The 17,523-nt window shown below is 40.2% G+C and overlaps 1 protein-coding gene across 1 annotated transcript; it reads right to left on the bottom strand.

The window, feature by feature from the left end:
- Positions 1-276: 276 nt before the first annotated feature.
- On the bottom strand, positions 277-15,467 carry cpn1 (carboxypeptidase N, polypeptide 1). Its single transcript, XM_042396856.1, has 9 exons — positions 14,806-15,467; positions 12,493-12,689; positions 10,597-10,752; positions 6,294-6,470; positions 6,041-6,152; positions 2,353-2,492; positions 1,527-1,626; positions 985-1,103; positions 277-734 (listed from the first exon to the last, which is right to left on the bottom strand). Exons 1-9 carry the CDS (start codon positions 15,038-15,040, stop codon positions 624-626), a joined length of 1,347 nt encoding a protein of 448 aa, XP_042252790.1. The 5' UTR covers positions 15,041-15,467; the 3' UTR covers positions 277-623.
- Positions 15,468-17,523: the final 2,056 nt, after the last annotated feature.

Raw genomic sequence — 17,523 nt, 5'->3', positions numbered from 1 at the left:
TGCCCAGCATTCAGGAGCTAGATCAGCTTTACATGGTGCTATTTACAGTATTGATGTAATCTTCATCTTCATCTTGTTTATAGATTTATTTTTATGTCTCTTGATGTTATTTTGCTATTTTCATGCTTCATGGACTCCTACTGCTTGTGTGTGTGTGTTTTGGACTGAATTGAAATAATGTAAAATAGAGATTATTTTGACATTATTGTTATCATTACGCAAGCAAAAAATGCCATTACTCTGTCAAGAACAATAAAAAAGGCAAGATACGGTAAATTTGGACAGCAAAAACATTACTTTATTTTCACTTTCAATTTTCATCAAATTATTGTTATCAAAATCAAAAAAGTCCTTTACAAATACAGGATCGTTGTGTTCATACAAATCAACATGTTACATAAATACACAAACAATTCCTTAATAAAGACACACAATTTATATTTATCAACAACAAGCACAGAACTTTGAAATACATAATCATAGGACTACAAAGGTAAAATTACATACATAAATGGTATTATGTTCATTTATCATTTTCATAATTTGTATGTGTGTGTATGTGTGTATGTGTTTTTTGTGGGGGTTTTCAGTGTATGTGTGTTATCTAAACTATTGTCTAAGTCTCATCTAGGGCCGAGTTTTAAAGGGGCCTTGGGAGACGAGAGGTTCTTCTTGCTGTTGTGGGGCTTCACTTTCGGGTTTTGTTTTGGTGCCGTTTTCAAGTAAAAATGAAGCTGTCAGGGAAGAGATGAAGAACAAGGTGTGAGTGATCAAGCCCACAAATACGTACAGACACACAAAAATGAATCACAAAATTTAAAATATCTTTAAACCAAAGCCTTGTCTGGGATTTTAGAAAAGCATGTTTGGACAACCTACTACCTGCTTGCCTCTAAAAAAGTAAACTGGTGACTAAAATTGTGAGTCAGCTGAATTAACTGATAGATTTCTTAACTTATGCAATCAGGTATGACTCATACGCACCTGTATGGCCTCGGCTGGTCCCACTGTGACCGTACTGGTGGAGGGGACGTAACCCGGGGCAGAGACTGTCACAGTGTAGGTACCTGGTAACAGGAGTCTGAAATAGTCGCCGTCCACTCCTGGAGCAGCAAACATGTGGAAAGAACAGTCATTTTCACATAGTGCCTGCAATTTGAATGGTTTGTTTTCACAGTGTATTTTCATCTTTGACCACTAGAGGGCAGCTTGTTCCACTCAAATCTAAGGATTGACCGCATTTAGTATCACTTTGGTAAGTAAAATTCAGGTGCAGCTCCTGAAAATAGACTTCTCTCCTACAATCACTGCCTATTTTGACTCTAGAAGTCACTTCTTAATGTGATTAAGATTATTATAACAAGGTCACTCATACACTGCTAGCCAAGGCATTAGCAGATATCTTACCACAAATCTAACACATACTTCTTTAACGCTGGGGTTAAGGAGTGAAAAAAATCCCTAATAAAAATGGAATAACAACATCTGTAGAACAATGAACTGACACCCCTCCAACCCCTTCTCACCGGTGGTCACATCATGGTGGATGCCAGCCACTGAGATCTCAGCGTTCTTGATAACATTGTTGTTTTCATCGTACACCATGCCTTTTATCCCATGATGCACCTGAAAAAAAGAGAAACCTTATTGAATACACACATTACTTTTAAGTATTCATGTTTTTTGTTCTCTATTTTACCAGTTTCTCACTGTAATTTAATTTATAGATGATGGTATTAAGTAATGAGTTGGTTTGTGCCACCTAAAATACGGTGTACAACGTGCTAATATAGGAAGGTTAGGTAGGTGTGATCACAGAAAGTTTTGTGTTTGAATGCTACAGTGGAATCCTGCATTGATTGCAATCTGCATCAGGTCACAATCTACTGTACATTTCTGAGGAAATTTTCCAAAAGCTTAAACCGTACAGTATCAACATTCCTCAGTTCTGTGATCTGCAACAGACATATTGTATAACAAGACCAGAACAGTATCTGTAGATCCTTTCAGTTTGCTCCGTCTAATCAGTTCTGCGGAAAAGAGTAGGCATTTCTGAGCTCTCCCTTGTGGCTTAAGAAACACTATTAGCGGCAATGCATCACTGCAGTTTATCGCAGCACTCTGACAAGTTGGATAAAGGGCATTTTGTCTTCAAACCAAGAACCCTTTTCATGCTTGACGGAAAGTAAAAGTCAGTTTACTTGTATTACACTGAATTTCATGCGGCTCATTTTGAGTCATTTCATCCAGGGAATCCTAGCCAATATTTACAGGAAGCTGAGGATTTGGACTCTTGACTTTTGGTAGTATATGTGGGTGTGTGTTTGTGTGTATTTGTGTGTTTGTTCTGACCTGCTCCAGGTATGAAACCAGTGCTTCTCGGTTGCCCAGCCATTCTCTGGGCAGTGCCGACGCTGGGGGGAACTTATCACAGCTCAGCTCCAGGGTGATCTCAAAACAGTTGGTGTAAAGGTAGTTGAAGTCCTGCATGCCTGAAACAGACATTAAAGATGGATATAAAGTGTAATCATGAGAGTCTTTACTGTAGATTTCAAGAGAGGTCTTTGGATTTACAATACACCCAACATCAGACAATCAGGCTTTCTTTATATTGGTTATGTAGTTTGAAATTGAACCATACAGCACTACTTTTCATCAAGCCTAATACATATGAGGCCAGGATTGGGAGGGAAAGTTCAAATGTAACCTCATAAACCATGACATAACACTTGGAGCAAATGGAGTTGTTAAAACAAACATAACGTACTCCTTCTAAATGTGACCGTGGGCGTTTTCATCCATTTCAAAAGCTTCAACCCAAAAAGCTCAACAGATTCACATTCCAAAGAAGAATCCAGACCAGCCCAGATCAGGACTTACACATCAAAGAAAAGGGTATACTTATTATTGCAGTCGAGGATTTACTGAACTGAAATTGAATAAATGCCCAGACAATTTAATGAACTTGGTGTACTGTAGCTTCCAAGCATCCTATGGCAAAATATTACAGAAAGTATTCATCAAATCTTACAATGAAGCACAAGTTTCCCAACCCTTAAACCAAACCAGGGAGGACTTAACTGCCAGTGCTGAAGTTCCTGTAACTGGTAACGGCCTCTATTTGGCCAAAGCCAGTAAATAATATTATATTAAACCTTAATAACAGCCCCACTAAGCATTCTGACGCACGCAAATGCAAAAATAAACCTCAAATATTTACCGTTTTTATGTTCTACGTGCAACTGAAAGACAGTAAATCTGACATGGTCAGCTACTGATGAGACATTTAATGTATTTCCACATGACAAACTTGGATGCAGAACTGAATACGGTGCAATATTTAAATCCGGGGAATTTCTCCAGCATAGCAACATTGGCTTTAAACACTTATTGTCACATACTGTCACAGAAGTAAAATTAAGTTATCAAAAAATGACACATGTTCAAGAGATATGACAGCATGTGTTCATGAGTTTATTTTTGTGCTTATGTGGCACCACTATCAGTACAATGACAGATGTTTCCTTTTCTCTAGTCTTAGAACTACAGTAGCCTACAGTCAAACAATATGGAGGAGATGGAGGCATGTTAAAATAGGCTTCATATTGTGAACTGGAATTTGATCGAAACTGGTTGTGACAGTTACTATGGCTGAAGCGCATCCAATGGCCACGCAGATTGTCAAAGGCTGTTGCAGATTAAGATCCATCTCCAGTCAAGAGTATGTTTTTTTTGTTTTAGCTTCACTGCACACAATGATGTATGTGCAGAGTTTGACACTCAAAGACGGTTTTCACATTCAGCTGCTGAAGGGGAAAAGTTTCTCTGCGCTCACCGAAAATCCGACTTTAAGGCTTGTACCTACGAGCATGATTTGTGACATCGTGGCTAGTTTGGAGTCAATCATGGTCCAGTATACAATTTATAAAAGTGTGATGTGGAAACATGAAGCCTGCAGCGCACACACACTGAGAACAGACTTTTCAGTGAGGTAGAAGACATCTTGTATCCAGAAGTTCAACTTTTGAAATGAAGAATATTTGTTTATTCATAGATTCTGGATTTTTTCAATAAGGGAGAAAGAGGAGATGTCAAGGTTTTAACAAGGTAATTTAACTTTTTCTGTGGAAAAAGCAGAGGATTTTTATACGCCTTAAAACATGACTTGAGGGGATCTCTAATGAATTACCAGAGGAGCCGGTCCTTTGGATTGAAACTTGAGTCAAGCTCTAACATTTAGAGTATTATGGTTGTTCTTGCCAGGTCAAGTCACCTATCGGAGGTAGACTTCTGACTGTGTGGTTAATTTGTAAACTTGAGCAGCTCAACAGAGCGGTCAGTGGAAGTGCAGCTGCCGGTGTGGAGGGGGGGATGGGTGAAAAGGTTAAAAGCAAGAGTAGAGGAGAGAGGCCTCAGAAAGAGTCAGGGAGTTCATGATGACACTGGGAAAAGGCATTTCATTCATGCTGAAGACTATGCCAGCGGCTGCCATCATTCATGCAGGTGGCCTTGACTTTCTTTGGAACAGGAATGATAATGGAAGCTCTCCAAAACATTTTTCATGTGGATGGGGAATGACCAAAGTGTTTTTTCATGTACAAGCAGTAGCAAGTCAGCAGTGTGCTTTGCAGGGCTGAGAGAAAAACGTCAGCTTGCTCTTAACCACAAGTTTCTTGTTAATGTGATCTTAATCCTCCTTTTTACTGTGGTTGCTGCTAAATTCTGCCTCTTTATCTGGGGTGTATGACAATGCACAGCGTTGCACATTTCCCTTTCTTTCACTAAGTCAGTGCGTATATTGTGTGCTGGTGCATACTGTATTGTTATTCAGTACTTCTGCAGAGGTAATTAAGAGTTCTGGATAATGTACAGACGTGTGAGCACTAATTCCTAAAGGAGTATTTACATGCTATCTTTATGAAATGCAAATTCAAATCTAGAGATAGAACTCAGGGCAGAACGCGACCAAGAATTTTACATTAAAGGGGCTTTTTGTAATTTTCTGTCATTTATATAATGTTATAATGTTGGATATCTATGTTAAACATGGTCAAAGTTCCAAAACCTGAGGGGAACGTATGTAAAAATGTTGCCTTCAAGTCAAAAGCCAGGGCTTAAGCTTGCTTTGAACACTGTGTTTGCAAAGTTATCTCTACTTCCCCATCGAACTGACGTCAGATGGTTTGTTCATGCCCACAAACTGCCATAGCTACGGGCCGTTCACTCATTGTCCACACGCATATGTCATATTGGCACTGTGCGGCATCATGCACTGTGCGGCTGCATCTCTGGCTCACCATAGAAAATGAATAGAATCCGTCCACTTGACATATGTCATCGCATCCAGTCTGCGCGCTCCTTTATAAGAGCTGGATACCAGACCAAAAATGGTGCCTATTCAGTCCAATAAGAATTGCTCGCCTGGCGCATAGACCAAAAAAAAGCTTCTGGGTTTACTTCATGGGTATGCAGTCCACTGAATATGCGCAGTACTGTTCGCAGTAGCCCCACCTGCGAGTTCCCACTCGGCCCCAAAATTCAGGAGGAACTAAAACAGCCTATTTCAGACAGAGACTGAACTGAGGGGCTGCATTCAAAGTAAGATAAAAGATATTCCAGTAGAGAGAACATAAATATAGACCTGAACATGTGTATGATACATCTTTTTTAAAATAGATTTGATTTTGTACAAGATTAGATTATTTTGGAGGTATTATATGATCACAGTAACTAATTTTATTAAACCATAATAACCTAACCAAACTCACGAAAGCTATTCTTATCCTTTCACAAGTAGCAATTTACAGATACTTCGTTAAAGCAGCGAACAGTTACCCCAAATCCCTAAAATTCCTCACCAGTTATAATTTGAAAATAAATTTGAGGACTTTGGATCATTGTTGGGCACTATAACAACATTTGGGAGTGCATCTTCAAGGACACAAGTGATGTTTTGTGCTTTTTACAATACCGGTGGAGTTTATAGTGTTTTTGTGTCTAATTTATTCATTGCTTTCTCAGGAGCAGAGGTTTTGCTTACCTTTGGACAGAGAGTACCAGCTGGCCCCGTTGGTGATCCCCTCATCAAAGAAGTCCCCACAGTTCCAACCCTTGTGCATCCAGCTGTGAGCATACGAGTAGGTCCTCGCCAACTGACATCACACACACAAATGCAAATGTTGTGGATCAAGTGCCCAATCATCCGCAACATGTTTTCAGACACACATTAGACAGTGATGAAATCAGATGAGTGTAACATTACCATCGGGAAAGAATTTAAATCTGCTACACACATTTCTGAAAACTTTGTCATCCGGAGTGGCTGCATAGGTGGTCCTCCCTCGAATGCGGGGGTCTCTCGACTTGTCGAATGGGTAATTGGCCACTACAGCTCCTCCATGGAGGTTGGCAGACAGGATAAAATTGTAGTTTTGCATCCACTTTATGACGGCCAAAGTCTCCGGTTCAACCTGTGGAAGATATTTACATATTGAAGTATTACTCATTGCCTACATATCGCCCCTTTCTTTTCCCAAACAACATCAGTGGACTGAAAACATCTGGTTTTCTTTTCAACCAGAACCACTGGCTTCTCTGCTTGGCTGGTTATCTGGACAAATACTAGTACTCTCTGCCATGCAATATGCAAGTATTTGCACCGTGACCATTTTTCATAACTCCTTTTCAATTTTAAGTAACCAGGTTAATCTTTAGGCAACCATGGTTAATTCTTCAGGATATCATCTGCCTTTCTGTCTTTTCTCCTCTTCCTTCACAGCTGCATTATATCTCATTTCATAAAGAGTCTTATTCTTGATGAATCAGGCATGATAGAATTTGTTTAAAGCCTCCTCTTCCGAGTCTGAAATTCAGGGAGAAAGATGAGTTTACAAGATGATGCAGGCTTTTAGCAAAGGCTCCCAAGATGGTAACACAACAGCTACTTCTTCAGCAGACCTACAAGGTGCAACCTTTAGTAAAATAGTGATCTATAGTCCCAATGCTATTTAACATAAGGCTGCTGACATTTACATATAGTTAATTTCTGCATGTAATTCTGCTGCACACCTTCCATCCACAAAACCTAACCCGATCTCTCATGCATCACTACAGACATCTTAACCCTTTAAATTCCAATGAATGCTGCCATTTATTTTCTCTGTCAGTGCTAAGTATGCTTACACACTCCTAGCCGTATATCAAGCATGGAGACAAGAGGTAATACCTCTCCTTGAATAAGGTATGTAGGACAATAAACACAGTCTGGCTGTGTTACATGTGTGAGAATAATCAGGCTGTTCACAGCCTACTAGCCTTGAACGTAACACTTGTAGCCGAAAAGTCCGAATTCTACTGGCAGGTAATTATTATCTGTGGATCTTTATATACACCCATGCATGCTTTGAAGTTGGAGCTGTCATCATGGTGTAGGGTTACATATGAAGGACACACACATACTCACACAAATAATCATATCTTAGTGTTACAAACCTCATCTGCACAGACAGAGAATACCAAACCATCTTAAATACAAATAAATGTAAATTCCACTGGATTACACGATGGTTCACTGACAGACAATACAAGGTTAGTTTTCACATTGTAGGAGGGATGTTCTCTGCAGGCCAAACAATTGTCAGCAGATACTCTTGCAAAAGCACAGGCCGGACTCATGGTGTGAGGTGGGCTCTTTTTCAGAGGCTAAGTAAATACAGTATTTCTAAGAACAGACCCTGCTGAAAGTCTACGGGTGGTGAAAAACTTTTAAAAAAACGGATTCCTGAGTGAAGTTAACCATGAATACTACATCTATACTTTGAGAGAATGAAACCAGAATAAGCGCTGGTCCTGTTTTCCAGTTGGTTACAAGATTTGAGAATTAAAACTATACTTTGTCATACAGGGCTCAAAATAGAAGGTACCAAGAAAGCATCAAGATGTGTTTGTCAGTTTTTGCAGCTAGCTTAGAGGAATAGTTTGACATTTTAGGAAATATACTTATTCATGCCAAGAGTCAGGCAGATTAAGTGTAAGTATTATTTAGTGGACAAATTAGTTAACGACAGATGAGAGTGGTGTCAATACTCTCATTTAACTCAGCTAAAAAGCAAATAAACGCATTTCCCAAAAGTCAAACTATTCCTTTAAGATGAAAACAACAAGGCTGTTAAGCTTAGCCTCCCTAACCTGTCACCCAGAAACATATATTTTTTCATCTCTGTCCTGTCTTACTTGGCCATGGAGCAAAAAGACTTAAGATTTTTCAAATTAAACTCTATCTTCTGTATGAAAAATCATCATTTGGCTAATTAAACGGTGCTAATGTAGCATGGCTGAGCCTGCTTGTGAGCACAGGGGGCTTGAGGCTTCATGAGTGAGAGGAACATCATCTGAGAGGATGTTATCCTGACCAGCATGAAAGAAGTGTCTATAACAGTGGCACAGTTACTCTTTTGTGTTTCCCCTTCAGGAGGCAGTCATGTGGGTAGGCAGCCAGCCCGCAACTGGGAGGACCAGTGTTTTCTCAATGCATTTTCAGTCAAGGAACTAAAAATTAGCAATCAACAGCTGTCCTCTGCTCGGAAACAAAACCAATTTATAAATATGTGATAAAGTAACAAATAATGCTGTAAGATGAACACCTATGTAGTGTCTTGCCAATACTGTAAGGTCAGAAAGTACCTGTGAATGTTATACATTGCATCACACTATACTTTTAGAGTGTATTCTGTCATTAATTTTAATTCATGATGTACATCAATATTATAATGACAGATATAATCTAAAGGAAGAGTTACAACATTTCAATTACATTGTTCATTTTCAACATTATTATTGGATCGTCAGCTCAAATAAATGTCATCATAATGTCATAATGTGATGCATATTCAATATTTTTATATATATATATTTGATTTTTGTAAAATAAGAGAAATATTTTATTCTATTTTGAGAACTGTTGCATTATTCTGAAGCTCTAATGCTATCAGTTACAAGCAGAAGGGGACAACGGTTAGACCAATTTAGCTAAAAACTTAAAGGAAATGAAGTAGCTCTGCAGCAGCCTTTCACTCCCCTTAGTAGCCCCTTTCAGTGTTAAAGATAAGATGTGAGCAAAAACCCCAAAGGATCTGACCTTAAAACTTAAATAGCACTTTTCAGCTAACTATCAGCATCAGTTTGACAGAACACTCTTACTTCTCTGTTCATTTTACACCACAGTGATCGAAAATAATAAGTGCACAGTGAAATACAGAGAAGGCCATTCAGTCTTCCAGAATGAAACTATTTCTCTCCTGCAGCCAATCTGAACTATATAACCTGTAATATGAAACCATTGATGTAATAGATCAGCTGCCAAAATGATTTTTTCCATTGAATGATGAAGTTTATCTTCCCAGCTTTGTTCACAGTGCAGGGCAAGTTTCTGTTTCATTTCATTTTTAATGGGCAGGACATGCAGTTGCATGTCCAGTACCTGACTGTGCAGAGAGCTTCATGTGTTTTTGCCAAGTTCAAAATATTTCATGGAGCTCTGTGCTTGATAGATGGGATTTCAATAGTATTTTTTTATTTTAGTTTTTGGTTATCATTTGAAGAAAGCTTTTGAAACACAGAAACTTGACTATGAATGAAGTTTGTATGGCATGAGTCGGGCAGTATCTCAAAGTAGCAGGTAACAGTTTTAGACTCTGAGACCGCAGAGTAGGCCAGTTCAAATTCTCATGGCAGCGGCAAAAATATAAAAATATTTAGCTGTAGCTAAAAATTGTCACATACTGTACAGTCTTTTATCAAGTGTTATGAAATCCAAGAGTCCAAGAAGTCCAAGAATGAGAGAGCAATGGCTGCCTCAGAGGCTCCCATTTTATTCTATTTTCATCTTCTGGCATCCTTTTAAATTTCCAAAGTTAATTGTGAGCTTGGAAACAGCAAACAGATATCAAGATATTCAAATTCAACTTTACAACTACATTTTTAGCGATGTTTTTGTTCGGCTTTGTAATCCCAGTTGGAAAGAGCGAGGCCTGCCTATTTCAGATTGCAAATACAAAGGAGAGAGGCCTCTTTCTGACCCAGAGGAGGAAAAGTACAGTTTATATGAGGAGATATAGGTTTAAGAGCAAGATAAGCAAACACACGTCAACACAGTCAGACTGTGTGAACCCTAAACACAGCACAGGCAAACGTATACACCAAGAACCAGGCTTTAAATCATCCTACCATGTGATTCACTGGGTCTAATTCATGTTTAAATTTGTGGACAGTTTCTCTTTTATTTAGAAAAAGCTCAACTGGCAGTGGAACCTGATCCAGCGCAAATCTCACAAATTCGAATATGTCAACAGAGTTAAAGCCAAGATAACTCTGCTATGCTACAGTTGCTCATTATTCAAGTCCATATTCAAACATTGTACACACACTCACACCAGCATGAGAAACGCACTCATCCATCTTCCTCTCTCATCCACATATGCTCTGACCCCCACATATCTGCACGTACACATTTCCCTTAGAGACTTGACAGATAGATACACTAAATGGGGTCTTGTGTGTGTCGGCGTGTGTCCTGTGTGTTTATCCAGTAGCACTGACCTGTTGCTCCCAGTTGTCCGGCAGCGGCAGGTGGTGGTTTCGTCCGTTGGTCTTTTCGTAATAATACATGAGGGCATTCAGGTCTGGAAAGTTCCGGTTCAAGTCGATGTCTCTAGCGTTGCCCCGACCCACCAGGTAGCCGTTGAACTCTGGACCCTGTTGGTCCCCAGACAAAATATCAAGTTTCTAAATTCTGCTTTTGCCACTTGAGTGACTGAATTATCATGTTTTGGCATCTTGGGTTTTAATGTGTTTAAGATATGACTTCATATTGCTTGGAAGCAGGACAGGAAAACTGACTTGCATAGTGCACAAAGTGTACTGACAATGAATTATTTTCCAAAAGGCTCCTTTTTTCTCTGTAACATTTAACTCACAATGATTTACTTGTGTTCTTAGGAATCCAAACTCAAATCTTTCCCAATACGACTTTAAAGGACATTAAAGTTAAACCAAACAAGACAGAAAATTCCAAGGAACTCTGAGTCCTGAGTGCAATAATAAACCTCTAATATCACATGGCAGCCACAATATTAAAGCCTTTTTAGGGATGACAATGTCGGTCAGTCAGCCAGTCTACCACTTTGGTCCTAACTGAAATATTTTAACAACTATTGGAGGATTGCTAGGAAATTTTGTACAGATATTCCTGATCCCCAGAGGATGAATCCTACCAACACTGGTGACCCTAACCTTTCCGCTACTATGAAATTCACGTTTTTTTGTTTTTTACTGAAATGTCTCAACAGTTACTTGATGGATTTCTGTGAAAGTCGGCACAGATATCCATGGTACCCAGAGGATGAATCCTATGGACTCTGGTGATCCCCTGACTTTTCCTCCAGCACACCAATAAGGTTCATATTCGTGGTTCCCCATCGGGATGAATTGCAGTCACTTTGGTGATCTATTAAGTGGTCAAAATTTCAATTTGTCCTGTACTTTGGTTTATGGCCAACTACTTGCAAAACTAATGACATTCTATCAGCCTCATCTGTACTTTGTGCTTAGTGCTAATTAGCAAATGTTAGGATTTTTCTTTCTTGTTTGATTTGTTGTGGCTCCAAATGTCATCTTTTATCATTGAGCGTCACTTAAATTACTTTTCATTTACTGACTATGACGCAAAGATGCAGTCTAAAGACTTCCTGACCTGCTGTAAGACAACAAGACATTTGTGTTGTTTTTCCACAAATGCTCAGCCAGTAACCAAAATCAACACCATGCCATCTAGGATGCTGGGAAATGAAGCAACCTTCACATTGTTGTCCAGATGCTGCTGCACCCAAACATCTGTTTACGCAACAAATTATAGTGCAGTGCCTGTGTGTCGTCTGAGTGGCATTGAGAGAGACCGTCATGGGCAATTGGACTCTTCAGGACATATAATTAGTCTCAAAGAGATCGCGCACACGTGTGTGTATTTGTGGTAAAGGGGGTTGCGTGTGTGTCTATTTCACGGCCCATGTAATTACCCCCAGTAGAAAGCAAGGGGCTCTCTCCGGAAGCTGATAGATGGGATTATTACAGACATTAGCAAAAAGTGGAGGATTCAAGTTAAAAAAAACTTCCTGTTAGTGTTTAGTCGCTTGTCTTCAATTGACTTTCATTTTAAATCAAAACAGACACCTTCTGTTGAAATAAGATATGTTCAGTGTGTCTTGAGCTGTGATTTAACTTGCAGGTGTTTAGTGTTATTGAGGGACTTGAATATTTCGAACATTTCCACTGGCAAGAACACAATCAAGGGAAAATGGAAACTTTTTCTCCACAAGTGGCAAATGATTGCTGAAGAAAATCAGCCAACAATGGTCTTCCTTTGGGAGATTTTCCCTGGTTTTCTTTTTGGCACATGCAAGCCTAGGAGCTCACATGGCGTGTCAGGGTGTACATTACCTGTCTGGCAGCCACCTCGTAGCCATCGGGGTTCATGGAGGGCAGGATGTGGATGCGTGTGTCATGGATCAACCTCGTGATCCGCTGGTTTCCGGCTCGATACTCCTCGCACAGAAACTGGGAGAACTTAATGAGCAGCTCGCGGCCAAGCACCTCGTTGCCGTGCATGTTGCCCACGTACTTGAACTCCGGCTCCACTGGGAAGGAAGTGAAGAGGTGGAGGGGGAAGGCATGAGGTCAAGAAGCCAAATGGTGTTGCCAAGCGTGACATTTAAAATGACTGCTTGAGCATGCACACATGCATGAGCACACTCATACATTACAATGTAGACCCCAGACTTCACAAGTAGACTGTCTATTTTATGTTCAATGCTTATTTTGGATTCCTTTTCAGTTTTTGGATTTTTTTTTTATCCAGAGTCTTGGGTTTCTAAATGTTACAGAATTTACATAAATCACATTACCTGATTAAATTAATAACCAAACAAATAAAGGAGGTTCTTCGACTACACAACTGTCATGTTTTTACATTATTTCAACATGTTGATAAGAAGATTCTCGCGGTTCTGATGAAGTTGAGTTGTGAGGAGTGATTCTGATTACAACTGATTGAATTATTTGGCAAAGGTAATCTGGCATTCCTGTGGATATCTGTCACTGATTGGGTGAGACACCTATCCAAACAGTCTCTCACTCTGTATAGGGTTCCCTCCTCCCAGGGGTCCCTTCATTAATCACTGCTGCAGCGCTGAGAGGACCAAGGACCCCCAAACACATCAGCCACTGAGCTACTGAAGTTCTACTGGTGTAGAACTGAGGTTTAACTTTAGAAATGTTTAGTGCTCTCTTGTGTCCAGAACATAAGATTTTACACTATAATCATGGGTCATAACACTGCAGTGTAATTGTTTGTTCTGTTCTTCTGTCCAAGTAAAGAAGTAAGTGTAGTTTTTGGAGGGTTGTGGTATTGTGTGGGTGAGTAGATACGTCCAAATTTATGAACACCCTTCACTAATTGCTTCAGGCACCCAAATGGCAGCTTGAGCGCTGCAATTCACCTCCTTTTCTTTAACATGGGGCCAACTGGCCTTGGGTTCAGAAAACAGTGTTGGCTCTAGCATGCAGCTGTAAAAAAAACACACACACACATACACACACAAACACACACACTCAGCAGCATGTGAAAGATGTGAACTTCCTATAGGGGGCAAGTGGGTTGACCCAGACAAGACCTCAGGTCACTCCCCTCCGTGAAGTGCACGGTTCCTGTTTTTCACCCTCGGTCACCTTGCAACAGAACAGGCGCACATCCTTCTATTCTACTGAAGGAAACCCCTGCGTGTGCAAATGCAGGAAAAAATGCAAGCTAAGCCCCAGCCAAAAACGCATTCCCTGCAGTTGCAAAGCTTTGTTTTTTTTTTTCTCAACTAGTTGCTATTAAAAAATGCAAGACTGGAAAAATCTTGAAAATCAATGTGACTCTTCGGCTTGTTTCCAATGCAAACATTAGATATAATGAGGTTATGCTTTTCAATTTGCAACCGCTATGCTAAATAAATACCTGAAGAGCTGATTCTGCGGTTAAGAGTCGTAGGGGGGAGAGGGGGGGGCGACAAGCAGAGTTTTTTCAAGAACGGGTTCAGGGTTAAACCTTTGTTGACTCAAAGTGAACTTTTATGTCATCTGCTCAGCTTTGAATAACACCCCACATTTTGTCAGAGGCTGGATGGCAAATATTTGAAATGAATCACAGATGTTCCCTCAATTCTTTCACTTTTCCCTTCTCTTTCTCTTTCACGTTGAGTTTTCCACATAGTCCATGATTTTTTACCAAAGAAACCATCTCAGGATAACCCCTCCTCCTCTGCTTCACTATTAAGCCTTGGAGTAACAGATTACCACAGAAATTCAACTTCAGGAATCAAACGATTGCATTTCATCTCTTTGGGAAAAAAAAAAAAAAAACCCAAAGCCCCCACAAACTGCCTGTCTCCTGCCAGCTATGTTCTCACTCCCCACAGAAAGAAGTGAAAAACAAATGGGCAACCAATGACAGGGGCTGTGCATTTCAGATCCATAATCACTTAAAACCCCTTTTCTTTTCCATCCGAACACTGTATAATGTTTGTTCATCAGCTTCAGATGTAGCGGCATTCAGTGTGTGAGCTTACTGCCACATAAAGTCTTAACTGATTTTCAGATTACTGCAGGTTATTGGTGAATAATAATAAAATCCCTCATAAAAAACACTTTAAATCTTAATGCATGCCCATTCACACTGCACTGTCAAACAGAGAATCAGGTGTTACTCACATGCTTCATGGATGCCCGGGTTATCACTGAACTCCAGCACGTAGAGGTGGCGCCCCTCCACGCTGCGCCCGATGCTGTAAATACGCGTGATGTAGGGGCATTCACTATGCACTGCATACAGAGCTCTCACCATGTCCTCGAATCGGTGATGCTGGAACTCTGAGCCTGACGCCCGGAGCCCCATCAGCCCCAGCAGGAGAGCGGCGAGCCAAGGAAGAGTCCAACCCTGCTGCATGGTCCCTCAGCCCAAGTTGTGCAGCACAGGAGGAGAGGAGAGGAGGCTGGAGAAGAGACTGCCCTGCAGCTATGCAACACACTCAGTCTCGCTCTCTGTACCCCTGCTGCTCTTTCAGATGTATATTTATCTCTTCACACACCAAACATACTCTCTGCTTGCTCTTTTCTTTCTCTCTTGTTCCCCTTCTGTCTCCTGCTCTCCCTCTCTGCCTCCTCCCACATACAGCCCTCACACTGAAGAGCAAGTTAGGACAGCCCCCCGCTCCTTCTTTGTCTCACTCTCCTCCTCCAACAGCTGCTTCTCTCACTCTTTCTTTCCCTTTGGGTCCTTGTCAAGTACATGCTACTTGCTTTATTGGCACTTAAAGAGCTTCTGCTTCAAGTAGATCACCCCACAGCCATCTCAGGTCTCTGCACACACAATCTGAATTTCATTTTGTCTCTGAGACATTCATTTTCTATCCCTTTCTTTGTCTCTAACTCTTGTTCTATACTCCCTTCCTGGGAAAGAGGGTTGTTTCCACGGCACTGCTCTCCCCAACCCCTGCAGCCCTCAATCATCCATTCATTAACTCTTAAGTCAACACACAGCCCCAGTGTGTGTGTGTGTGTGTGTGTGCGCGCGTGTGTGTGTGTGTGTGTGTGTGTGTGTGTGTGTGTGTGTGTGTGTGTGCGTGTGTGTGTGTGTGTGTGTACGTGCTAATGTGCCTGCACTACTCAGATGAATCAGTGTGAGAGCTCTTTCGCAACCTTTGGACTGGTTTGTTGTTCTGTTTCCCTGAAGCAGCATTCATACACACAGATACAAAAAAAGAAAATACCCACACATGCTCTTATAGCCCAGAGAAGAAAGACCGAACGCTTAAACTTTTAAAAGACACAGGTTGATGCCAAGACACATGCACGCCCCAAAAACACACACACACTGCAGAGTGTGCAGGAAGGGCTGTCAATCAAACCTGCTGGAGAAAAGAGGAGCTTTTTCCTCTCCGAAAGTTGTGCAACTGCTTGTGGAAGTTTCAAAAAAAGAGGGAAGGAAGGGGAAAGGCAAACGTGAAGCAAGAGAAAGAGTTGCAAAAGGAAAATTGAGCAACAGAGGGGGTCAAGAGAAAGAAGAAATGCTGAGATACTAAGAGAGGAAGAACAACTGTCAAGGATGGAGAGAAACAGAGAGAAATTGTGATTAAGATGGAGACAAACTTGGCAACAGAATGACAGGAATCAGTGAAAGTTGGCTTCTCTGTTATTGATTTTCCTCAAAATGTAAAACTGAAACTGCGCCTCTCACACAAGTCATACGCCATCAGTGCCGAAGGATTGTGATGGCTTTGCCTCCGCTGGTTTCTTCTGCTTCATTGTTTACATCTGCTATGCCTCAAGCCTCCACTCCACACGCCATTCCTCTGCACATCTTACTGCTATGTCAACAACTCTCAACTTTAACTCTCAGTTGCAAATAAATGATCTCAGCCCAAGGCAAGTAAAACACGATTGTAAGAAGAAATCTAAATGTCCCTAAACATCCTTCAGCTATCTACAGACAATGGATCTTCACTGGAAACATCTCACAACAAAGTCCAGATTGACTCTTGAAGTCAAAACACCATGTATAAAGTCTGGGTCAAAGAATTCAACCTCGGATTTAACCTTGAGTGTGCTAAGAAGCTGGAGGTACAAGATGTGTAATCAAATGCATGAACTAGTGAACTTCTCTATTTTAATGAAAGCAAGAGAATTGTACAAGAATGCTTATATATTCAACTAAACTAAATGTCAGTTACTTTTACGCCTGTTTCCTGCCATGTTCATATTGATCCATGCCAAGAAGACTGAAACTAAATGTGGAAAAAAAATCCAAATGGAAAAAATGAAGTATTTATGTTATCCATACATAGAGATAATTAATTACGCATTTATTTGGAAGTTTAAGAACACATTATCCAATTTGCTGGATTATGATAATGTATTTTTTCCAAGTTATGTGTGATGAGTCATTTCTTAGAGTAAAAGTATGTAAGTGTAATTTAAATGGGAAGCGCTCTATAGACCACTTATTGTAAGGAAATGACATCTGGTGGTAATAACGTGGTACTACAACCACAGAAACATGAAGTAGCTGTTGTAGGTGTAATTAGTCTACTTGTAACAGTTTTTAATAGCCTAATTAATATAATAGCCACGTAGGTCATTTTTTTTTTTTTTTTTTTTTTTTTTTTTTTATAAACGTGAGCTTGTACAGTACATGAACAAAAAAGGTTTTACATTTGTTCAGCTTTGCATAAATCAAATGTATATATATATTTTCCTGCCCTGCAAAGGCGAAACGAAGAGGGGTAAAAAAAAAAAAAAAAAATAGACAACATTGCCAATTAAAGTAGCTCTAATTGTTAAATTGTCAATAGGCTTAAGTCAAGTCAAGTCAGTTACATTTTTATAGCACCAAATTACAACAGAGTTTATCTCAGGGCACTTTTCACATAG

Source organism: Thunnus maccoyii, chromosome 20 (assembly GCF_910596095.1).
Source record: "Thunnus maccoyii chromosome 20, fThuMac1.1, whole genome shotgun sequence".
Lineage (NCBI taxonomy): Eukaryota > Metazoa > Chordata > Actinopteri > Scombriformes > Scombridae > Thunnus > Thunnus maccoyii.
This window is presented reverse-complemented; position numbering and strand designations above follow the sequence as displayed.